At 39.3% G+C, this 19538-nt stretch overlaps 3 protein-coding genes across 6 annotated transcripts in view; 1 reads left to right on the top strand and 2 right to left on the bottom strand.

Moving 5' to 3' along the window:
* The window catches only part of mim (missing-in-metastasis), a 57400-nt gene extending 56686 nt beyond the window's left edge, over positions 1 to 714 (bottom strand). For 3 of the 4 annotated variants that reach the window (XM_087343092.1, XM_087343093.1, XM_087343091.1), the window contains exon 1: positions 98 to 714. In XM_087343092.1, coding sequence (XP_087199218.1) covers positions 98 to 169 — 72 coding nt within the window. In that variant the 5' untranslated portion in view covers positions 170 to 714. The remainder of the gene's footprint in view (positions 1 to 97) is intronic. The other variant, XM_087343094.1, reaches the window with a different exon arrangement.
* A 206-nt stretch (positions 715 to 920) lies between these two features.
* IKKepsilon (I-kappaB kinase epsilon) lies at positions 921 to 5483 on the top strand. The gene has a single exon (XM_022077574.2). It carries the CDS (start codon positions 1381 to 1383, stop codon positions 3667 to 3669), a length of 2289 nt encoding a protein of 762 aa, XP_021933266.1. The 5' UTR covers positions 921 to 1380; the 3' UTR covers positions 3670 to 5483.
* Positions 5484 to 5968: 485 nt separating this feature from the next.
* LOC110836416 (protein VAC14 homolog) lies at positions 5969 to 18750 on the bottom strand. The gene is made up of 15 exons (XM_022077570.2): positions 18560 to 18750; positions 17088 to 17238; positions 16222 to 16452; positions 15749 to 15966; positions 15417 to 15537; positions 14843 to 14966; positions 14197 to 14319; positions 13697 to 13854; positions 13341 to 13497; positions 12577 to 12724; positions 12177 to 12351; positions 11694 to 11812; positions 10512 to 10591; positions 9897 to 10053; positions 5969 to 8756 (listed from the first exon to the last, which is right to left on the bottom strand). Exons 1-15 carry the CDS (start codon positions 18661 to 18663, stop codon positions 8588 to 8590), a joined length of 2235 nt encoding a protein of 744 aa, XP_021933262.1. The 5' UTR covers positions 18664 to 18750; the 3' UTR covers positions 5969 to 8587.
* Between the last annotated feature and the right edge of the window lie 788 nt (positions 18751 to 19538).

A 19538-nucleotide genomic window follows, 5' to 3' on the forward strand; every position in this document is an offset into this window, starting at 1 on the left:
AATGCATTAAACAAACCAAATCTCAATTACTCACCTCTAACCTCTAAATTCGCCTAATTCGTATAACTATGCCTTCATAGCAAAAAAGATGACTTACTTTCATATCATTTATAATTTGTTGGAATAGACCTCCAAGCGCACTGCATTCTCTTTCGATGTTTCCTTCCATATTGATTTACTGAGTTTGGTGCTCTCCTACGACGAGATAAAAATTATTCGTGTCCTTTCCACGCAAGAGTGTTTAACAAAAACTCTGTCACAGGATTCATGACGGTAGCACAAGAAACATGGAAACACGGTGCTCTTATTACCATTGTGGGGTGTTGCCCCAGTCACTTCAGGTTCACAAAAGTTCAAACACCTTGTTTTGTTTTCATATTCACGTCAACAACCATATGACTTCATTCATCCCACGTACTATTATGAAATACTTGAAAGTCACTGTAGGCCAGCATACAAATTGCACTTATAATAGGCTGTCACATCACAAACATACCCTCACTAACAATAATAAGAATATCTTAAAGCTGCAATTATTAGGCCAATTTCTTAAGTTGAAATACAGGCGCACTTCTTTCCCATCTGAATATTCATTGTAGCACTAACAGACTTCTTCGCATCACATACACCATAACGATCAAGACTTCAACACGGCTTTCACTCCAATCATTATTTTCACAGATTATTTCTGGTAGCCTTGTCTGTATATTATGAACTACTTTCTGTATGGCCAAGAGCTTACTCACTACTCCCATCTGCAGGAATTTTTCGTGTTCTAAAGCTAAACATAACAACACAGTTGCCATCTAACAAGTAATACTGAAATTACAGCTCTTGGGCATGATTACTTCACTCTATCGCAATACGAAATTTGTTGGTTGAAACAAAGGTTATAAACCAAGATTAATGATTTGTTGAACGAAAGTATAATTCCTATCTTATAAAATAACACTGTTCAAAAACATTAAGTATTGTCCAATATCATTTTTGGTTATCTTTGTTTTAAAAACTTATGTAGAAGAGTTGAATGCATTATCAAAGCTGAAATGGCATGTTGGATAATGGCCATACATTCGTAATGACAATGATTTATAAGACTGCATAACGTCATTACCAAAAGACCATGATGAAAAACCCAAATCGGATAAGTATACTTTTTCTTTTCCATACACAAAATGATGAAACATAGATTTTGTATTAGATTTAATATTCGCTGACCAATGAACTTAAGACGAAGGAAATTGGTTTTTTATCTGTGACTGTAGCGTATACAAATAGAGGAAGTAAGAGTTGTTTCAATGCGTGAGTCTGTCAAAGCAATAGTTATAATTTCAAAATTTAGTTAACTCAGTATTATTTTGTTTTCATTTTAGAAACAATATGTCGTTCTTGCGAGGGTCTGCCAACTATGTATGGTGCACCACAAGTGTTTTAGGAAAGGGTGCCACTGGTGCAGTTTATCAGGGTGTAAATAAAAACAATGGTGAACCAGTTGCTGTTAAAACATTTAATCAACTGAGTCACATGAGACCTCATGACGTACAGGTACGCGAGTTTGAAGTGCTGAAAAAAGTTAATCATGAAAATATTGTTAAACTTCTTGCTATTGAGGAAGAACAAGATGGTAGGGGCAAAGTCATAGTTATGGAACTTTGCACAGGTGGAAGTCTCTTTAACATCTTGGATGATCCAGAAAATACGTACGGCTTGCAGGAAGAAGAATTCCTGCTTGTTCTGGAACATCTTTCTGCTGGAATGAAGCACTTACGAGATAACAGACTTGTGCATCGAGACCTGAAGCCTGGTAATATAATGAAGTTTATTACTGATGATGGAAGTACTGTTTATAAGCTGACTGACTTTGGAGCTGCCAGAGAGCTGGAGGAAGATCAACAGTTCATGTCACTGTATGGAACAGAAGAATATCTGCATCCAGACATGTATGAGCGAGCTGTGCTTCGCAAACCTGTGGGAAAGACATTTGGAGCAACGGTTGATTTGTGGTCAATAGGTGTTACTCTGTACCACGTTGCAACAGGTAACCTACCATTTCGACCTTTTGGAGGTAGGCGGAACAAGGAAACTATGTATTATATTACTACAAAGAAGGAGTCTGGAGTAATTTCTGGTTTACAGACAAGTGAGAATGGAAAAATAGAATGGTCCAAGGACTTACCGCACAATTGTCAACTGAGTGTTGGTCTGAAGAAGTTGGTTACACCCCTTCTGGCAGGTCTGCTGGAAGTGGACCCTCAGAGAATTTGGAATTTTGAAAGGTTCTTTAAGGAAGTTACCTATATACTATCCTGCAAACTTATTCACATATTTTACATGAACAGAGTACAAAGTATCAGAGTATACTTGCCTCCTGAGCGGACGTCTGGAGAGTCCCTCCCAACCGAGCGAGCGTGCGCAGATCTCTACTTCCCTGAAAGAACATATGGAAAGCTGCAGAGCCTGGTGCAGGAGCAAACCGATGTTGCTCCAGCTAATCAGATTCTGCTGTACCAGGAGTCGCTGTTGCTGCCATTTATTGAAGATTCAACTGCTGGTCAGTCATACCCCTTGACTCAGGATGACAAACCCCTGATGCTGTTCAGTAAGGAAAACAATAATGTTACATTGGCTGCAGAAGGGGACATACCCATTTATCCCAGTTTTCCTACCCATATGTCAATAGAGACGGATGCAAGCTTAGCCAAGACATGTTGTAGCGTGGGGCATGCCTGCAAGAGACAAGTGGAGAAGCTGTCACGATGCAGCCTCCTTATTCATGCCTGTGTGGAGCAGTTCACTGCATTGGTCATCAAGGATCTGAAAAATGTGGAAGCCAAATGCAGGAAACTGCGCAACTTTACTCATTGTGTTGAGGACACTGTAGAAACAATGGTACGTGCTCATAATGTGATACAGGACCTGATGAAGATCCTGGGTAATGGCGAGTGTGGAAGCCATTGTGACCCGACCGTCCCGAGTCGTGAACTGGTCAATGTACTTGTTCCCGCCATCCACCAGCTTCACCAACAATATGTCACCAAGCACGCCCTGCGGAATGAATGGTCTGTCACTACGCGTGATCTGCCTTGCCCTGCCAAGACCCGCGCTCCTGCCCGTGCCCGCACCATGGCGGATCGTTTGCGTGATTCCTGGCAGCATCTGTTGCGTGACCGAGCCACCCGGAACCTCACCTACAATGATGAGCAGTTCCACGTTCTGGAGAGGATCAAGATCAGTGACACTGGGCAGTGTTTACGTCAGCTTTTGGACAAAGAATGCCAGCCAGCCATCGCACAGCTTGCTGACGCCTTGGCAGATTGGTATAAGATGGCACAGACGGTTTATCTTCGAGCACATATACTTGACAAGGATATGGATGCATATGAGAACCGTATGGAAGCATTTTCTGAACGCTTGGCTGGGAGCGACTGTTCTTTCTATCAGAAACTGCAGGCCACGCTGGATGGGAAAACTAGACCTGCCCCTGTGAAACAGATGCACAAGGTGCATCAGGACGTGAAGGTAATCCACAATAGCTTCAAGGACATCATGGCTGTGCAGGGGGAAGTGATGTCCATGGTGAAGGAGAACTCGCAGATCCTGACACAGTTCCATCAGCTGACGGGGTCTCTTGTTGTTGACGGCGATAACAACGGAGAGGAGAAGTTATGAATGACATTTGTTGCATGTTTGGGTTTGGCAAGGGACGAGTGCCGTGCTGAAAGAACGGCTGGACAGTTGTGTCAGGCGGAGACTTTATCATTTAAGAATTCAGATTCCCACCAGGATCAAATCAGATAACTGCATTATTACTGTTAAAAACAGCTGATTATGATAATCAGGTAAAGACATAAGGCTGAAGGCAGTGACAATAATTGTTTTTACAATATTAATGGCCAGTGAATAGACAAAGTAGAGACTGCGAGGCTCATTATAGCTCATCAGATTTTACGTGGTCCACAAAATTATCAGAAGTTTTGGTAATTGTATCAGGAACCGTATTGAAAAACTGCGCAAATAATTGGTATAGTAAGTTGATTATGTGAAATTGCTGTAATAAAGCCTCAAGTCTCATAAATTACAGTATTTACATATAATGGGGGGAACTCACATTTTAATTCCCATTATATTTTGGTTATATATTAATTACTGTTTATGGATTTATAGTTGTTTCTCAATACTGCAGTATTAATAATATCTAAACATCAATATGGTTGAGATAATTTTTGAGTCCCTTTTGTCTCTGGACACGATACGTGTCATCTGCAGTAATGACTGCAGTCTAATGGTGAATTTTTTTTTTGAGTTTATTCCCGTGGGATGTACTGAAGGGACAGTGCTACATGAACAGGCATCAGACCATCGATGGCCTCGAAGGAAACAGTAACCAGGAAATTGCAGCCATTTCTGTGGACGTTACATATATTACATTTCGGACCATCACGACCAGTTGCGCACGGACCCTTCGGGCAACCAGTTTCAGTATATTACGTAACGTGAAGCTGCTTCACAACAACTGACTTACCTACCTACTTACTTTGATCTCTGTCAGTTCAAAGACAGTGGTTTTATTGTTGAAAGCCTGGGCCTACATTGAATAGGTCACTGTGTATAATTCAGTCTCCACATAGTTGAGGAATTTATAGTTTAGATGCGTCATGTTTGTGTTTTCAATTCATACATATATTTATTCTTCAAGTCTATACACAAACTATTTTAATATTGATGTTAAAAATTAAAATTGATATAAATATTTCGTGCTATTCATCTATGTTTATAGTGAATTTTTATAACAATATCCAAACTTATTTACATATAAATAATATTAATAATGTTAATTATATTGTTGATAATTTCACAGAAATAATGAACAAATAACATAATACGCCACATAATATGCAAAAGAATCAGAAGAAAAAAGGAACATCCACAACTACAACCTACAATCTACAAATACTGAAAAGCGTGCATTAAAAAATATAGAATAGTTTTAAAAATAAAACCTGAAGATGATGCTGAGACATCGAAACATGTTGTAATATATAGCGCAAATTGTAACATCGAGGAAACGATGAATAGCGCGAAATATTTATATCAATTTTAATTTTTAACGTCAATATTAATATAGTTTGTGTATAGACTTGAAGAATAAATATATGTATGAATAGTTGCGGAACTTTCAGTAAATGGGAGATGTGCATTATTATTTTGTGTAAGTGTGTGCTGTAAAAATTTGTCATGGGTGCTATGAATTATTCCTGTATATAATAACCCTGGCACAGACCAAAATCAAAGGTATCATTCCTATAATTTTGGGGTTCCTTATGGTACAAGATAGTGGGGGTATCTATTTTTAACTATATGAAGTTTTTTATGAATGTGTTATAATATTGCAAGTGCAGAACTTATTTACATGAAATCTTCTGAGTTCACTTTGATATTCTATTGTATAATATATTATTAATAAATGACAAGTTTGAAAATTATTATTATTTAACTTAATACACTATTTTACTCATAGTACATGAAACTGATAACCTTAAAATCATCTGCTTGTATTCATTGAGGACAGTTGGCGTCTGCTCCTGATACATCTTGAATATAAAGTAGGATTACCAACTTCTTACTAGTGAAATTCAATAACAATGAGAAAGAAAGAAAATGTAGCATGCAAGGGGAGAAGAAAAAGAAATTGTACGTAAGTTATGAAGAAACCTTAAAAATGGGTAAGTGGGGTCTCATTCTTGGCTGGAGATTGCTACCACCGTATCCAGACTGAGACTCGCATCTTTGAGAAGCACGCTGCAAAGACATGGAGTGGATTCAACTGACTTAGGATATATCCAATTCCAAGCTTTTGTAAACACAGTGATGAATCTAAATGTTCTATAAAAGTTGGAGAATTTCTTCTCTGTCTTGAGTAATTATCAATTCTGGATGAAGATCTTACATTGTGCAGTTAGTTAACACCTTATTTTTCACATATTTATTTGCTCATTTCTTTAAGAAATCATTCATACTTTACAGTCTATATTCAACCAATGACCTCTTACCCTTTTCACATCCTTAAGAACAGTATTTTGTATTGCACCAGCAGGTAAGTAGCTATAACACACAAACATTTATACATACCATCAGTGACCAAGAATATCGTTGCAGCGTAGCAATGCACTAATCAATACTCCAAATATGACTCAAGCTATATAACCCGCCCACATTTCTGGTTGTGTACCAGAAATACAATTTACCTCACATATAAGCTCCATTCTGCATTCTGTTAAAAATGCCATTTTTATTTGTTTATATCAATAATAATATAGAGGAGTACAGACAAAGAAAGAAATTACCTAATTCATATAAATGAAAATCCATAAATGTCGAGGGATAGGAGCTGAATCCATCATAACTAGTATTGTTAAAAACAATAGTAAACAATTTATGAACACAATGATCAACTTTCTATTTCCCTGACCAGCGATATTGCAGCAATGTTTTGAGTGCTTGAAAGCAAACACTAGGTATTTCTTAAACATAAGTCTGTACAGCATAAATACAGTGTCAATGCCCTTATCAAAATTCCATTATTGCAAACTAACAAGTACTATGTCCTATGCTTATAATGTTACATCTCTACCATGACTGTACATGAACACATAATTCTCATTAACCTCAATGAAAAATAGCACAGTAATCACATCTTGCTTAATTAGATTACATTTCACCTATACAGTGCATAAAAATAACATAATCTCACACATTCTTGGTCTCATTTTGTAATGACACAATGAAATCTAATGGAAATCCTATTAATGTAGTGAAACATTCTCATGGATGATCAATAAAGTTACTACAAAGTAATCTTGGATCATTTACTGCGGACCACAGATCCCAAACACTGATCTCACTACAGAGCTCAAGGTCACATGGCAAGGAGGCACCACCACATTTGGCTTTGAGAGGGCTGTTTCCTTCATACTTAATAAACTGGCATAATTCTAACCAATCCAAATCGTTATGTCGTGAGAAATCAGACTATTTATTCAACACAACATGTCGCTATATGACCACTCAGGCCTGTCTTCTGGTATACAATTACTTTACAAATTTGCTGCCAAATACATCGCAAGACAATAGTGGCGACGATGTTGAATGTTTGTGCACATTTGTTTATATGACTGTAATTTTCTCAGACAGATGGCTGTAGAGTGTTCAGAGCCTCACTAAAGTGAGAAGAGAACTTTGATGATGCTGGGAATATCAAATTGTGATTGTCCAGCCTATAGTCAGCCATTATATTGACTGTGTTATCTCTGCCCTGCTCTCTGCACAGTTAAACCTTCACTTTTTGCTACCAGATAGGTTAGGTTAGTTTGGGTGTTCAAGGATCTTGCAATGTGACTGATGATGGTAGCGTGTCGTGCAACAGCCCTGGCAGCAAATGTAATAAACTAGAAACAAATCATCTTTGTACCGATCTCATGAGACACTATCTCAAATATTATTTCTCACAAGAGTGATAATTAAAATATTAAGTGTGTTTGAAAAATTCTCAGATGTGTATCTACATACTAATGTTATAGTACTTTGGTGCTTTAATAAAATCCTTCAAGATTTGTGCACATTAATGAAGCCGATGCGTTGCAAAATATTTTATGATACATAGTATTAATATAGGAACTAGCAATATTATAATAATAAGCAAGGCTGACATTGGTTAAAAGTCATCTTGTTTCATTTGTCAGGCATCTGTCAAAGGTATTAATATCATAACATTCAATTGTTTTGACTAACTGCCTCACACAATCTGAGAAATATCCACCGTGAACACTTATGCAGCAGATTCCTCTGAAACGGCACCCTCATACATGACTACAGGGTGTCAGAACCCAAAATACCACAATCTAAACGCTTACTGCCATGAGTCTATTAAATCTCGTGTGTGAAATATCTACATTCATGATACGCTGACATTTACACATCTTTTATCTTCAATTCTTTAAGAAGTATTAGCTGAAATAATTTCGAATATTGTCTTATTCATAACACAGTAAATATAAACAAAAAAAATCTTAATTACTGCAACCATCCCAACCATTTACATACTTATATTATACATATTCAAAGGGTTAAATAAATAAATAAATAAATGAAGCCCTAATAACCTGGTTAGTTATATTTTTCCATATATATATATATATATATATTTTTAGTGACTAACTATTAAAAGAGACATTACGATATTAGTAATATTAATTTCATTATCTGAATTTAGGTTGTGTATATGCTCTGCTAGTTTCTTAATATTTTTTTCAAACTTACCTGTACTTAGTTTTCATATTTTATCTCAAATTTTAATAATCACATTCCTCCAACTATAAAGAATAATAAATTGTAATATTAAATCTGAGCTTTGACATTCGTATGGAAAGACCCCTTGTTAACTGAAACAAGATGTCCGAAACTACTAAACCAATGACAACCCAGCTTTAAGAATCAACATCAGAAACCCATCGCCAACCCCGATCACAAACAACTAACATGATGCTGGCAGCAGACAGCCGCATCCCATCTGGAAATGGGTGATACACTGCTACGTGTTCAGACTCATCACACCTTTCTCAAGCAGCGCTATCGTCCGAGAAGACTGTTTATGCTGGTGGTGTCGGTCCTGTACGCTGATGAAGTGCTGAAGCAACTCGGTGAAGTTGATATATTTGCTGTAGACACTGCAGTCTTTCTCAGTCTTAACATTCTGTATCCTACAAACACATAATAAGCCTACTTTAGCAATGCCATATGCTTTGTCATGAAACTGCCTCCATATACGAGGCTCGTCCACAAAGTAAGTTTCCCACTCGTCCCACAGCTAGCAAACCTTATATTGTGCTTAGCGACTGTGCGTACGTGATAGAGCAATGACGTAGCATGGCGCATGCACTAACGGCACTTCCCGCGTTCTCACAGTAGCATCGTTGCAGCTGTTGAAGATGGAGGTTCTTATTCCAGCTCCCGCCGACTGTGAAGTGCGGTCAGTGATAACGCTAGGCCGCACACGGCTCGACGGAGAGCAAGTCTCCTGCAGGAGTTCAGCTGGGAGGTGTTTAATCATCCACCCTACAGCCCGGACCTCGCTCCCAGTGATTTCCATCTTTTCCTACACCTCAAGAGATTCCTGTCCGGTCAGCGTCAGCGTTTTGAGAATGACAGAGAGGCGGAGATGGTTGTCACACAGTGGTTCCAATCCCAGGCGGCAGACTTCTACGACACAGGTATTCAAAAGTTGGTCCCACGGTATGACAAATGTCTCAATTCCGGTGGCGAATATGTTGAAAAATAGCTGGACACTTGCTGTATCTGTTGCAATAAATATTTCCATGAAATTGTGTTTTGTTTCTGTAAACGGCCCCAGGGAAACTTACTTTGTGGACGAGCCTCGTATGATCCTTGACTACCCTGGCCTCTATCTGTCTCGCAAGGGGAATGGTAGGAATCCACATTTTAGTGGAAATATCCATTGGGTGGTGCTTCTATTTACCATCTGATGACAGAATGAATAGGAAAATATTTTATTTGAAGTGTAAGGAGAGGAATCATATGGAGCTTCTTAATTTATATTCTCATAACTCCGTGGAGCAGAGTCGTATTTGAGAAGCTAGTATTATCTGTTACTCAGGAGAAAAGCTTTGACCTTCGCAGTTCAGACATGTTGGGGTGGGGAGTGAGGGTATATGGATCTTGTCAAAAACATAAGACTTTAGCTGTGCATAATATTTTCTCAACTGGAATAAATTGTATATCAAATCTAAAACTTCTTGACGATGGTGAAGAGTCAATTGAATAAAAATTTCCTTGGATATTATCCATCGTCTAGTAAATATAAAACTCGGACCTGTCCGTACCTGTCACTGCAGCAGTGCAAATGAAGACTTGGAATGCAATCAAGTCGCTGTCGTAGCATGTTGAATGCCTCGGTCTGAGGCAGTAGCATCAGCAAGCCATACAGTGCCTGCACCAAGTGCTGATTGTGCGGTACCTTGAGCAGCTCAAGGCGCAAATCTGGGAGGTGGGGGGGGGGGGGGGGGGGAAAGAAAAAAGAGCAGTAACATCCATCGATCTATAAACAATTTGAGATGGCATTACAGAACAAAGCATCATACTTCAATTTCTCATCATAATTTATTGTATATAAAGGAAACCTTGTCTTAAAATTCTTTAATTAATTCTATATACAAACAAGTTAACACAATAATTCAGGCATGCTTACAAGAATTTGAACTTTTATCTTTGTTAATGGTGTCAGAGATGTCAAGAGTTGACTGGAACCAATGATCTTTGACCCTTGCGCCATAGAACCTATTCTCTTGCAAGCAGGTTCCCAGAATCTGACTTCAGCCTCAGATAAAAAGAGGGGGTTTCAAAGAACGGATTATTTTTTACAGATGTAATAGTATTACATGAATTGTAATGCAGCTGTGCCTGAATCATCAGTGAGGAGTTAGTGATCAGGTACTTACATATGAATATAGGAGATTCAAGTAGTTGCACAAGTTTGTCAATCTCTGTCAGGAAGTCGACTGTAACCTCTAGATTTGCACTGAGCTCAAGTTAAGGTTCCATGTAACTTCAGGGCAAAATTACAGAAATATCACTGCACTTAACAAGATGTCTCTCAAAAGCCTTTCGTACTTGAATGCCAACCTGACGTTCATTTGGCAGAGGGGGGAAAAAAATAGACGATAACCTTAAGATGGATCTCAAGGATATAAGTAGTGGGGATAGGAGATGGTTGAATCTGGCTCAGGATCCTATTTAATGGCAGGCTTTTATATTACCAATTTTTAATGTTTGATTTCTGCTACTACAGAGTTAGTTTGTACCATAAAATTCAGAAATAAGACAAGTGCCGTTGAGGCCAGGATCAAGGAGCACGAACGCCACATCCGGCTCGGGCAGCCCGAGAAATCTGCGGTTGCTGAACACCGCTTCAACTTGGAACGCAATATACAGCTAGAGGACACTTCTATCCTCTCCTCAAAAACCGGCTACATGGATCGGTTAATCAGGGAAGCCATCGAGATCGAACTTCATCCTGATAACTTTAACAGGGAAGATGGACTTCACCTGAGCCGGTCCTGGAAGCCTCTTATTCACACACTCCGAGGACTCCGAGAACGAGCAAGAGTGCGCCGCCAGAACCAACCAGACCACTAACTCGGCCCTTTTCAGGGCCCTTATCCATACAACCAAACTCACCTTTCTCTCTCTACTTTCTCTCCCTCTCCCACTCTCGCCCACGAGCTACCATTGGTCCACTCCCATACCTGCTCCCATTGGCTCGGGGCAGGCTACACCTTTCACTTCCCGGCCTATAAATCCAGCTCCTCACACCCTATTGGCATATTCATCGCCCTGATGACGGAGGCAGTATGACCTCTGAAACGTTGGTTAACATCGACCAGACTACACAGCGCAATAACCCAGAAGACAGAAATCTTCATACTCACCGCTGTGAGAACCTCAAGTCTTACAAGTGCACATCTGTGTGGATAAATGAAGCTAATACTGAAAATGCACAAAACTGTAATTACTTGCTGAATAACATTTTTGTAGTAACTTTGAATTATAAGTTTCTGATTTCACTGGTTAACTTAGACTTGAGTTATCCCATGTTAAGGCAAACAATCTGTTAAGGATACAATATTCGGATCAGATCACACACATGACTGTAGTTCTGGGTAAGTAGACAGAGGGCAACAGTGGCAACAGGGTTGTGAGCCCACGACTTGTACAGGCAGCAAAATAGCAAGCAGCTGTCCTGAAAAACAAAACACAATCACCTTTACTGTTCAACAACAAATAGAAATCTCATAATTTAGATTCTCCCACACATTCAAATATTCTTATCAAAGCAGTCACTAGTGAGAATTTAATAAATAATCTAATTATTCAACTTGTGGGGTCAATTATGTTTCAGTGAATATTATAAATAATAAGGCCCTATCTACTTTCTCATAATACATAAAACAAACGAAAATTTTAAAATAAAGTAGGATTTGAGGTTCTCACAGTGGTGAGTGTAAAGATAGCTGTATTTTGGGTTATAGCCGACCACCCATTTGTCATATATGTGGCCACCAGTGATCAGATAGTAGTAGTTTAAAATTTGTTTAACTACTCACTTCAGTCTTCAAATCTTTCAACTTAGTCCTGAGCTCAAACAGTTCTGACGACGTGAGAAGGATCGTGTTGAGGGTCTCAACCATGGTACTGGCAAACTTGAGGTCCTCCTCATGAAGAAGTATTTCTGATAATGTCCTGTAGATATCCTCAGAGTTCAACAGAACACACAGTTGCCTGAGAATTTAATACAATCATTACATAATGTAAAGTTGTATCAAGTGTAGTTATATTTTTATTTGAAACCCAGAACCTACTAAATATGATGCAGGAGTGCCAACCACTTGGCTGTAACGTTCAATAAATAAATATAATTACAGCCTAAAGGAAATATGTAGACACCCAGAAATTTTCAGTACTGAGATTTTGCTGCGTCACCCAGAGAGCTATTATGTATCTGACCTAATGATGAAGGCCCCTCGGTCCTCTAGAAGGTGATGCCTGTCAGAGCTGAATGACCGAAGGAGACTCACGATGAACTTCGTGAAGTATGGATTCATGGAATGGTTCTTCCCTGAGTCATGTTTATCCAGTAGCTGATTCACAGGGACTGGAAACATGACAAAACAAATATGACACAAACACGCAGAAATCTGTTTGATACGTATTATTATTAAACAAGTTTGCAGACGTATATTCTAATTTGGAGTGCACGTATTTTCTAAAAGCAGTATTTACAGTTTTTCATACTTAATTTACTTCAATGTTCACTTATTGCACACACAAACACTTTGTCATACTACAGATACAGGAAAAAAAAAAGCAGTTCCACTACACGTCATGTAGGTCATTCTTGGGGGGAAAGGAAGTGTACCTCCTACTCATTCTTCACCTCGGGAGTAGATGGGGGTGAGTGGTCAGCATCACGCCCCAGTTGCGCTTTACCCCCCAGGAAAGGACCCCAGTACCCATTGGATAGGAGGCTGGGTGGGCCCCAGAGCCAGTCTGGATGCAGAGGCTAGAGGAAAAATCCTCTGCCCCGTCGGGGATCAAACCCCAGTCGTCCAGCCTGTACCTAGTCACTACACTGACTGAGCTATCCCGGCTCCTTCTACAGATACAGAATGGGGACAAAAATTATTTCTTACATAAAAATTTCAAATATTATTATGTGACCTGCAATTTATTTTGCATGCTAATACTACGATGGCACGATAATCACTTACAATGTAGAGAATAGTCACCGGATGAGGATAATTTCTTGCCAGTAGGAGATGAAATTATCTCAGCAAGGACTTCCAGAGCCTGCTGGACCACTTCATCCGAAGAGTCTGAAAGAGTCCGAAGTAATACCGGGAACAACTCATCAACATGCCTGAACATCTGTATGGAAAATCACAAAAAATACATGGATTAAATGCCAGAAGAGAGGACAAGTGATTCCTCTGAACTCCCCCCCCCCCCACCTAAATAATCCATAAATATCAGTGGTCTTGGGGGTGGGAACATGCTGACCAATTGCTCAGCAGATGCATCACTAATATATGCAGTCATGGGCAGTTTTCCAGCTGTTTGTGTGTACCTTGTTTGGAATTCTGATGTGCAGATGGTAGATCCAGTGCAGGACAGCAACCTTCGTCTGCACTGACGTGTGCAGCAGGTGTCTGATTAGTACATCCACCACAGTAGGCAGGTCAAGCTCAGTCGTAACACATTTCTTTTGCGTCTGCAGCTCCCGGCCTTAAAAGAAGTTAAAATGTTAATTTTATACAAACGGAGCTGACAGTCAAACACAGAACTAGAAGAATATTCTACTGGCATTCAAGTTTCTATGGGTTACACGAGTGGCGAACAAACTTTCTCGAAAAAGGGGCCAGTTAGGAAACTGAACTCTTGTAAATAAAGTAATAAAACTTCAGGTTTCAACTCCTTATGAATCATTAAATGTGTGCTAATACAGGGCTTCAAAAGTACTTAAAGTAGAATAAACTTCAAAGCTTTCTACAAGTTATCGTCTGTTATTACAGAACCAGAAGTCATATCACTGATATTTTGATTGGAAATTGCATCTGTGAATGTTACTTGATGGAGCTGCCTCATCTGCTGGCTCCACCATCTCGGAACCCTCCGGCAAATCCCTGTCATCCTCGACAGTGATGAGCTTCATCATGCTGAAATTCACGGCCCTCGCCGTCTCTTTGATGTCTGAGGATCATCTTGTTAAGTATCAAAATCAATGTGATCATGACAACATAATGCAATGAATTCCTATTAAATGACAAAAGTTAAGAATCAAGGTGCAATCATCATAAGGATCTAGTGATCTGGGGGGGGGGGGGGGGACTTCACTGCCAAAGGACCCAGGTTCAAGAACCAACACATATGTTGTCCACGTGCCACTATGTGGTCTGGACGCACGTTACCTGCAGGTTTCCTCTGTTTACCTTCATCCTCACTGACATTTCCCACCATCAAGCATTTTTGTTTAATATGGTCTCATACATACTCTACTTCCACCTCAGGTAGGCAGAGACCAGTGACATTAATAATCCCATGTTTATCAATAAACATAAAACTGAATACAATATGTATTATGTTTTCTTAATCCTAAACTCACACGTTATATGATGTAAAATGAACAATAAAAAGCTCTAAAATCTTTTGAGTCTTTTCAAAACGTATTGTTTTGTTCCTAAATGAGCAAAATTTGTATTTCTTATAAGGATACTTTTCTTTGAGTCACTATCGTAGGCAAGGCATGGGAGAACGGCAGTAAGGATTCCAGATGCAAATGGAAGCATCACTCTGCCAGAAAGTTGGACAAATTCCTTGATCCACGTAATAGCTGTGGACTAGAACAAGAGACAACACGACGTTTAGATACGTCACAGTTTAGAAATCATCCAAAGTTCATGGCTTTCCTTACCATTTGCTGGATGCTGAAATATTATCAAATGATTTAATTTAAAATTCCTGGTTTTTGTAACTAACTTTTAGCAAATAACTTAACAACCTAACTACTTGGTCCAAAATGCACAACTTACTCCATGATAAAAAATCTACCTTGCAATATTGATAGTTACTCAGTTGATCAAGAAATTATGTTTTTTAGAACTGGAATGTACACCACTTTTTCACAAATCATTATTACTAGACCCATCTCTTTGCAAACATCACAGCACTTTTGAAATTGCACTAAAATTGTTTTTACTTTTTAACTTTCTCCCATATATGTGTGTGTGTGTGTGTGCGCGTTCGTGCGTGTGTGTCAGTCTTTATATGCAAGTAGCAATGTAAATCACCTGTAGTACTTCATCTGGAGCCTGAGAATGTGCGATCACAATATTAATCATTCCAGCAAAGTCCACACGGGATGGATCCTTCTTAATACTGCTGAGGAACTCCCCCAGAACCGTGTCACACCTGACTCGGCACATGCAAAATTAATGGTATGGTTAGTTCTTTGCTTCTTTAACTTCATTTTATCAACTGCAATGGTTGCATAGCATTGAACAATACTTGTGAATAACATGAAAGAAGTGGCTTTTTAGAAGGCACTGTCCCAAAACACGCCTCGACACAAACAAAAATGGATGACGATAACCATGAGACACAGTGGTTAGTGACTACCCACATTGTTTTAATTTCCTTTGTGTGATCCTCGAGGATCCGGAACAGGCCATCCAAAATCTCAGGAAGGAAAAGAATGATATCAATATCCGGAACGGCGTCCAGTACCGAAACCCACGAGATGATAAACTGGCGAGAAAACGTGTTCCTTGTGTATATCTTCTCACGAAGCAATGGCATGAATGCCACCAGATCAAACGATGAAGTCTCTGTCACTATATCCTGCAATGAAAAGTAATTCACATTCGACATTGTTACACTCTCCATAATAATTTCTTTTTTTCAAATTTTGTAAGCCGTCTACAAGCTGAAAGGCAAATCTCACTTTCTTCCCTCCATAAAATACTATGTACTCTGGCAAACTGGTGCATGAGGTTTGCCATATTTGATAATATGTGTTTATTGGTGCATACTAAAGAGACTCAAGTATATGGTCAGTTTACTGTAAAGGTGTCTTATACATGAAGCGATACTAACCTTCATCAGTCTGTCCAGTAGTTCCGAGCCATTTTTAACATTCTGATCAGGATCTGCGGCGAGTTTGCTGAGTGCATTGAAGATGTCAGTAAAATGAGGGAGCACAGAACCTCTTGCAACCTTCACTACATTGTAAAGAGATTCACAAGCATAGTAGCGGACTCTCAGATCTGAGTCCGAGAAGCAGGCAAGAATAGGCTGGATCAATTCGTCTGTGTAGAGGGCAGTATCCTGGTGAAACACAAGAAATAAATCGCTTTGGTTTGCGATGCTCCAACGTAGCTACAATTTTAAACATTTGTTTAAAACGGAACGTCAGGTGTGCTAACACAGCAGACATATGCCTGATTTGCATTTTGGAGATATCTGGTTAAAAACTTGACCAGGTACCAGCTATCCAGAGACTCTTTTACGGTAACTCCAGGAAAATCCATGACTGCTTGTTTCCATATCCCTTTGAATTAATTATTTACTATCATCCAACCACATCTGATTCACTGTCATATAATCATACCAGATGACAGTATACCTGGTCTGTGGTTTAACTTATGCTGGCCCAAAAATCTAATTATTTGTGTTTTTTGTATTTTATACCACAACTGGATATTTTACAGCTAGCAACTTGTTTAATTTTTCATTTCCTCCTAGTGACAAAATAGTTTCTACCCAATATTGCTGTGTTCTTGTTCATATTTACTATCTATATGTGATAAAAGTTCCCAGGGGTTTAGAATGGGATTGGTCCAGAAAAAGATAAGATTTAACCAGAATACAGAAATGTTATTAATGGGCCATGCCTCTAGCAAGGCAAGGAGTGCCCAGTCCTACAGTCTGTATGCTGAAGTTTATGGTAACATGAAACATACCTTTCCCAAGGCCACAGCCATAGCAGCCAATCCAATAAGTCCACCTTTCTTGGTATTAGTGTTCTGTGATGTGGCAAAATCTTGACCCAGAACTTTAAGTAATTTTTTGATTTGCACTGTATTATTAACACGTGCAAATTCCTTAACCATCCTAATAGCAAGACAGATAAAACCATTGTTATATCAACAATATATTTCAGCTGCATAATTTAATGGGAAGTCTAGATGTGATGGATAAATATTTAGACTCGAAATGACTATGAGTGAAACCTCTTAACGTAATCTGAAGGAAAAGAGAGGGGAACGGTAGAAGCGGAAATACACGTAAATTGGGAGGTCATAGAGATTTTGAATGACTATGCCCTTCCGTGTACTTTCAACAATCTATTGAAGAGGTGTGCACCGGGTATTGGTTGGGAAGCCTGAGGGGAAGAGACCGCTGGGGAGACCTAGACGTAGATGGGAGGATAATCTCAGGCGGGATCTATGGGAGATAGGAGTTGAAGAAGGCTGGATTTTGTTGGCCCAGGACAGAGTCCGGTGGAGGGCTTTGGTTAATTCGGTGATGAACCTTCGGGTTCGGTAAGCCATCTGGTTGGTTGGGTCCACTATTTGGGAAGCCTGAGGGGAAGAGACCTCTGGGGAGACCTAGACGTAGATGGGAGGATAATATCAGGAGGGATCTATGGGAGATAGGAGTTGAAGAAGGCTGGATTTTGTTGGCCCAGGACAGAGTCCGGTGGAGGGCTTTGGTTAATTCGGTGATGAACCTTCGGGTTCGGTAAGCCATCTGGTTGGTTGGGTCCACTATTTGGGAAGCCTGAAGGGAAGAGACCGCTAGGGAGACCTAGACGTAGATGGGAGGATAATGTCAGGCGGGATCTATGGGAGATAGGAGTTGAAGGAGACTGGATTTTGTTGGCCCAGGACAGGGTCCGGTGGAGGGCTTTGGTTAATTCGGTGATGAACCTTCGGGTTCGGTAAGCCATCTGGTTGGTTGGGTCCACTATTTGGGAAGCCTGAGGGGAAGAGACCTCTGGGGAGACCTAGACGTAGATGGGAGGATAATCTCAGGCGGGATCTATGGGAGATAGGAGTTGAAGGAGACTGGATTTTGTTGGCCCAGGACAGGGTCCGGTGGAGGGCTTTGGTTAATTCGGTGATGAACCTTCGGGTTCGGTAAGCCATCTGGTTGGTTGGGTCCACTATTTGGGAAGCCTGAAGGGAAGAGACCGCTAGGGAGACCTAGACGTAGATGGGAGGATAATGTCAGGCGGGATCTATGGGAGATAGGAGTTGAAGGAGACTGGATTTTGTTGGCCCAGGACAGGGTCCGGTGGAGGGCTTTGGTTAATTTGGTGATGAACCTTCGGGTTCGGTAAGCCATCTAGTTAGTTAGTTATAGCAATGAAGAAGTTTAAAGATGGCGAATTGTAAGGTTAGGTTAACACAAGCAAAATGTTTAAACTCACTTTTCTATTTCTAGAGCAGCCGCTTTTCTTTTCTCGTACAATTTATCATTTAGTGCCCTTACGCAGGCTGGACTTAAAGGTCCATAATCCCTTTCGGTCATCATGTTCAACTACACTTTATCAAATATTATATCGCAGATAACAGTAACCTAAACTCACGCCCATTCCCCATTGTGATGTGAGAATAAAGTTGGTACGTGCATATGTTCCATCTCTGCTACGAGTCGAAGTGACGTACTCTGGGATCACAAAAATACAAAATGTGATAATCTGTTCAGAGCTTCTAAACTAAAGCAAATTAGTTCATTTTTGCTACTTCACAAAAGAATTACCAAAAGACTACTGTATTAAAATACAGCACAAAAAGTTTTATTACCACATATAATAAGCGAGCTACCAAAATAAAAGTTGCTTGCCATGGTAATGAAAATTCTTAAATTAAAATTCAATTTCTACCTCACAATAAATACAAAGTGCCTCCATGCAAAGACAATGCTAAAATAAAATTTATGCACATGAATTAGGTAATGCAGGCAGAAACTAGCAGAAGAAATCAATTAAAAATAATTTTTAAATTAAATATAAGAAAAACACGGTTCCCACAACATACCTCGAGCACGTACATCTTACTGTGTAGATATCGAGTTATTCTTTAGTCTAACATTTAAAGCCAAAATCGTGATATGGAAGTATTTGAGTCAGGATTGATAGATTATGGATTAAAGCCAATAAATTCAGATTAAATTTTTTAAAACAAATTTTATTAAATTTTGTATTGCTAAGAAAAATAGGGTTAATCTAAGTATTGAATGTGAGGATAAAGTAATTGAACAATTAGCAAACTAAAGTTCTTGGTCTACAAATTGTGTTGGAAAACACATATTCAATACATTATGCCTGAACTAAGCTCAGCTTTCCTTGCTGTGAGGACTGTTACATCACTCATGAAAAGAGAAACATTAAAATCAGTCTTCTTTGC

The sequence above is a fragment of the Zootermopsis nevadensis genome, unplaced genomic scaffold, assembly GCF_977971745.1.
Source record: "Zootermopsis nevadensis isolate Lab colony 2312 unplaced genomic scaffold, Znev_1.0 Znev_ptg000004l, whole genome shotgun sequence".
NCBI classification, from domain to species: Eukaryota; Metazoa; Arthropoda; class Insecta; order Blattodea; family Termopsidae; genus Zootermopsis; species Zootermopsis nevadensis.

Coding starts and splice junctions, on each gene's coding strand:
- IKKepsilon (XM_022077574.2), top strand. CDS start 1,381: ATGTCGTTCTTGCGAGGGTCTGCCAACTATGTATGGTGCACCACAAGT.
- LOC110836416 (XM_022077570.2), bottom strand. CDS start 18,663: ATGATGACCGAAAGGGATTATGGACCTTTAAGTCCAGCCTGCGTAAGG. Junction 14,320..14,842: donor CGATAGTGACTCAAAGAAAA/GTATCCTTATAA, acceptor GATGATCCTCAG/ACATCAAAGAGACGGCGAGG. Junction 13,855..14,196: donor AGATGAGGCAGCTCCATCAA/GTAACATTCACA, acceptor ACTTCTTTTAAG/GCCGGGAGCTGCAGACGCAA.